This window comes from Berghia stephanieae, chromosome 1 (assembly GCF_034508935.2).
Source record: "Berghia stephanieae isolate SIO BIC M18660-M18661 chromosome 1, UCSD_Bste_1.3, whole genome shotgun sequence".
Classification (NCBI taxonomy): Eukaryota; Metazoa; Mollusca; class Gastropoda; order Nudibranchia; family Aeolidiidae; genus Berghia; species Berghia stephanieae.
The window spans coordinates 146,574,052-146,579,512 of NC_088360.1; the positions used below are offsets into that span (position 1 = coordinate 146,574,052).

General features: G+C 33.2%; 1 protein-coding gene across 1 annotated transcript; it reads left to right on the plus strand.

Moving 5' to 3' along the window:
* Positions 1–1,290: 1,290 nt before the first annotated feature.
* On the plus strand, positions 1,291–3,312 carry LOC144963449 (uncharacterized). Its single transcript, XM_078897533.1, has 3 exons — positions 1,291–1,398; positions 2,268–2,428; positions 2,781–3,312. Exons 1-3 carry the CDS (start codon positions 1,377–1,379, stop codon positions 3,156–3,158), a joined length of 561 nt encoding a protein of 186 aa, XP_078753659.1. The 5' UTR covers positions 1,291–1,376; the 3' UTR covers positions 3,159–3,312.
* The last annotated feature ends 2,149 nt before the right edge of the window (positions 3,313–5,461 follow it).

Genomic DNA, 5,461 nt, shown 5'->3' on the forward strand with positions numbered 1-5,461 from the left:
GAGGTTATAATCATATGAATTTTATCAAGACCACCCACATTTTCATTTACGTCCATAAAACCCTAAAATTTTGGGAAAAACTCGAAAACACAAAAATCTCGAACAAATTGTTCGAAATTTCCGTGCTCAAGTGTATTTTAAATTCACCAATAAAAATGTAAGGATGCTATGAAGATTTGAAAGAATACTAACCAGTTTCAAAAAGTGCTTGCAGGCACAGATGATGGTTTGCTGATTGATAAGATTGCCACAACACATCTTGAGCCAGCTATCTTTCTTGATTGTATTGTCAGGACACCAGTACGGTCAACTGAATTCTTTCCTGTTGGCTGTCGATGAAAAAAAAATTAATTAAATTCACCGCAGTGAAAATGGCACATACCAATGCCATTGCTTAAGTTAATAATTATAAATAATAATAATAATAATAATAATTATAATAATAATAATAATAATAATAATAATAATAATAATAACAAAATAAATTGAAAAAAAAAGTAATATTAATATTAATAATGATAATAATATCGTTTTTCATTATTTGACAATACTGTATATCTACAGACTATGTGACACATTGTCATTATCAATATCATCATCATGAGGCATTTCACTCCAACTCCAAAGTCCTAAAAATCGGGTCACAGCCACTAATTAGCTTAGTGCTGGAATGACAAAAACTGGACGTTTCCTACCAATTACTAACTCCCACAATTTTAGAGTAGGTACTCCAAACCAGCCACTATCGGGTAAAATTGTGATGAAAATCGGGAAAATTCATCACTTTCACACTGCTACTCTCAAATAATGTGTAAAATGTATGCATTACACTTGGTGTCATTGTAAAGATCATCCTTTTTTCTTTATGATAGGGAAAAAAGAAAATGGTTTTGTTCAATAAGTAATATTAATAGATTTGAATAAAAATGTGTAGAAAACGGTTGGTCGGAATGCTCACGGTCAGTTTTTATGACCTCATCTTTTTCAACCGGATGTCTTGCGAGCGCCGTTTATGAGATCGGGAAATGAATGGTGTTATTTGAAGCAGAATTGAATTCTCTTTCGTTTGGTATATAATTTTATATTGTATAAAATCATATTCCTCTCTAAAAATCGATTTTTTTGAAGTTTTTGACAAAAAAAATGCCGAAATATGAGAACATTGAAACGAAACTTACATGAAATGAAAAAGTATTCAATTTTCTATTCATGGTAAAAATTCGAAACTATTTTATGGAACAGCGTCCGCAAGCTGGCTATTTAAAAAGAACGACCATGCCCAGCGAAGTCATTCAAACGAAGGAGCCGAGTTGACGTTAGTCGACTCGCGACTAGTTGTAAACAAGGTGTGATTGATTGATTGATTTCATTCAAGAATGGATTCAAAGCTCATTATAGGTAAGTTATATGTTTGAAATCTACTTTCTGATCATTGAAAATATTGCTTTTTTTATATTAGTTTTTTTTTGTCAAAATCGTAAACGCAGTGTCTATTAAAATTCTTTCACTTGCGGTATTCCCTCGTATCCAGCAACTGGGAACTTTGTGGCACTTTGTATTTTTTTATGTTATATTTTCCCCTAAACAAATACCAGTAAGACTTTAATCAGTTATCTAATTTTATATGACACCAATCTAAATTTTATTTTAATGAATAATACAGCTGTATTTTGTCATCTTAATACACTAGACTTTTGTGGCGATGAAATCTTGATTTCAAAATGGCGGACACTCAATTCAGGTTTCGGACGAGTCCATTGCGGACAACTTATCGAGATTCACATTAGTTTTGTTTTAGTTCGAATGCGTTCTAAGGTTATTGGTTAAGAAATTATCATTAATTATTATTATTATAGAGGCGTATGTGACTTTACAGCAATAGTAAGCTTTTTTTAAAAAAAATTATGTTATGAAACTTTGCTTTGGATGGGCTCAGACCCCTGTCAATAATTTGGATGTGGACTGATTTGTTTATAAAGTTATATGACTATTGTGATCCTTCAATATAATTTCAGTAGATCAAATATTAATTGTGCGCTACCAGACTGCCTGGTACTTATTATTACTAGCTATTACCATGGCAAATGACTTTTTTTTTTTTCATATTCATGTTGTAATTATTGCCTATTCATCAGATTCAGATTATTGTTTGGTATTTTTTATTTATTGGGGATAATAATAACGTGTATCTATTTCAATGTTTGTGTAAGGAAGATTTTGATTTTAATGATAAAATTAGTAATTTTCATTTTGATATATTTCCTCAGATGATGATGTTTACCAAGGGTTAAAAAATACCTTTTTGGTATCTGGGAGAGGTAGACGACCAGATTTGCCACCAATAAAAGTGAACCAGAAGTTACTTGTACAGCTTTATTTTTTGAAGCAGGAATCGGAGAACTGCTCATCAAAAAAATCTTGGAAGGAGGTGACTATATTTTTATTTCGTCATTTATATGTAATCACGTTTTTTTCAGAGAAGTTTCCCAAAGCTATCATGTGATCATCCATTGTCAAGAAGTGAGCAAAGTCAAGACAGTTGTTCTCTGACCGCTTTTTTTTATTTTTTTTTTGCTGGCTAAGATTAAGATGTTTTGTTACAGGAAGAAATCGGTGAGGATCATATGAAGGGGTATTGGTGCATTTCAGTGCCTAGTGGGATTCACTGTACATATGAGTAAGCATTGCTAACGAGAAAGGTACAGAGTTAGGTAACAATTGACAATGTAAAATTGTGTTGTATTGCCATTGTCTCATCTTTTCAAATAATTTGATTTCAGATTGAAGACTGTCTTCTACGGATATCCCCAGACCTTGCATCACACAGATCACGGATAAGGCATGCAGTGGAGCGTGCTTACCAGAGATTCTGCATGCAACGGCATGATCTGTCGTTCCTGGAATGTGGGGTTGACTTCGACTTTATTTCGGATAAGTTGTCAAGTTTTGGCATCACCCGTGCTTCATTGCCCTTTCCGCCTGCATCTTCACTGGATTTGAAACACATCGATAACGGATTAGTTATTGATATTGAACTTTCCAGGAGGGATATGGGATTAAGTTCAAACACAACGGCTCAATGGGTTTGTCATTTATCTGGACTGAGCATCAATTCTAAACTTTTTTGTGTCCTAAAAAAAAACATTCAAAGAGTATGAACGACTCAGGAGCAACAAGACCAAACATCCTGAAAGGCTTCAGCAATTTCTGCTATCAAAATTTTCCCTTTCTTCGTCTCCACAACCACCCTCACATCTACAGCCTTCATCATTGCCATTACAAGAGCACCCTACGCCTCGCCCACCCACCCCACTACGATCTAGTCCAACTCCAACTACTCCAAAGCTGAAAGATGACCAGTTACATTTGATTCAGTCTTTGAATGAAAAACTTCTAATTGTTGAATCTGCACTACGTGATATTCAATCGGAGAAATTTTCTCTACTGGAGGAGGTAAAAGGACTGAAAGAGAAACTTAGTTCAGCTGAGGATAAAGCTTTAGTTACTGTGTCTAAATTAGAAGAAAAGTTTGAAGCTGAATTAAAGAAAAAAGATTTAAAGTTAAAAGAAATTAAAGCTGGGCATGACAAAATTTGTAAAGATTATTGCTCAACTATATCTGTTTTACACAGTGATTTAAATAAGAAAGATTTGTCCTTACAGAAAATGAAGTCAAAAAATAAATACCTTACAGATGAGTTACAGAAAGAGATCATCAGATATGAAAATTTAGAAGCTAATCCATTTGAAATTCAAATTAAAAATTCTAAAAATAATGAATATTCTGATGATGTCAGGAAAGCTGTCATCGCCTTAGTTTGTGAGACAGGTGTCTCAGCTAAAAATGTAAAAAAAGTAATTGATATTGTATCAAGCAATATTTTTCATTATGTATTTTCTGAAAATTTACCTTGTGCTCAAACAGTTTTAAACATGTGTGATGAGGCTTTTGTCCTTTCAAATATGCAAACTGTTGAAAATGTTTTAAAATCTGAAAATGCTACGTTTCATTTTGATGGTACATCAAGAGATCAGAAAAAGATAGTGGGACATCAGTTCACTTTAGATAGTGGGGAAACCTTTTATCTGGGGTTTTTGCCTGTTGCCACTGAAAATTCTGACACTCTTTTGGATATTGCTATGATTGTTATTAGTAATTTAGTTGATTGCTATAAAGATGTGTACTCCATTTCTCCTGATATTATTTTAAGAGAAATTCTTTCTAAAATTACTAGTGTCATGTCTGATAGGGCTGCGCCCAATATTCTTTTTGGTCATAAATTTACAGATAAACTAAACGCTGAGCTTGGAGATTCCCTTCAGATCAGTTTTTTGCATTGTAATGCACATTTTCTATTAGGAATTAGTTCTGCCTTTGAAAAGACATTGTCAGTTTTTGAACGAAAGTTGATCACTCAGGACGATGAGTATTTAGGAAGGGACAAAGATGGGGCCTTTTCATTTTTTAGCAAAGATTCAGAGTCTGCGACAAATAGAATAATTCGATGTACTTGTAATTTGTTGGGTCCCAGGGGTGACCAGAAAAATGGATGTCGTCCACAGTGGATTACTTTTTGTTCTGATACTCACAATGTTGTTCCCATTCCTAGTTTTAAGTCCAACAGGTTTAATTGCTTTTTTGAAGCTGCTGTTTCTATTTTATTCCACCATGACAATTTATTGAATTTTTTCACTTCTGGTATTTTACATGATAACCCAAATTTATTGATTAAGAGTGTTACTCATGACCTTCAAGATTTAAGGTTAATGTCATTGGTTTGTTGTATTGCCCTATTTTGTTTAAAAGTCACTTCGCCTTATTGGTTTCTTGTCAAGAGTAATACAGTGAAGTATACTGATTTTTTTATGTATGTTCAAATGATGCATGACTGTTTTAAGAAATGGGCTGATGATCCCTCTGAATTACTTGATATTTCTTTTACATCTGTTTTTGGAGATGCTCTCCCTTTTTCCAAATCCCCTGCATTTGATATGGTACATAGTCAAATTGACAAATTTAATAATGTTGTAATGATTGATTTGTTAAAAATATTATGCAAAGATGTTTCTTCTGTTACTGAGAGACAGTTGAAAGATTTTTTAAATGATGGTTATTATGCTCATGTCAGTGATGAAATGAAAAGAACATTGAGCCATTGTCCTCTTACAAATTTGGTTGGTGAGAGTGCATTTGGTGATTTCGATTATGACATTAGTAAAAGGAGAAATGCATCACTCCATAATCGGTCCACCATTCATGCTGTCAAACGCAATAAAACAATATCGTTTTTATCTGAAAAGTCTGTTGAAGAGCAAGGGCTCATGTTCAAAGTAGCTAGAAAGCATGGGAAGAAAATGCGAAATGAGAGTAAGATGTTAAAAGATAAAGTAGATAATGATATAAGATTGAAATTTGTAGAGAATCAACAGAAGAAGATTGATAAGCAGATAAAGGATATGG

What these genes read in the sequence shown, in the direction of transcription:
- LOC144963449 (XM_078897533.1), top strand. Translation starts at nt 1,377, where the DNA reads ATGGATTCAAAGCTCATTATAG. An exon ending in GGATTCAAAGCTCATTATAG is followed by an intron (nt 1,399 to 2,267) that starts GTAAGTTATATG and finishes ATATTTCCTCAG; the next exon opens with ATGATGATGTTTACCAAGGG. An exon ending in CAAAAAAATCTTGGAAGGAG is followed by an intron (nt 2,429 to 2,780) that starts GTGACTATATTT and finishes ATTTGATTTCAG; the next exon opens with ATTGAAGACTGTCTTCTACG.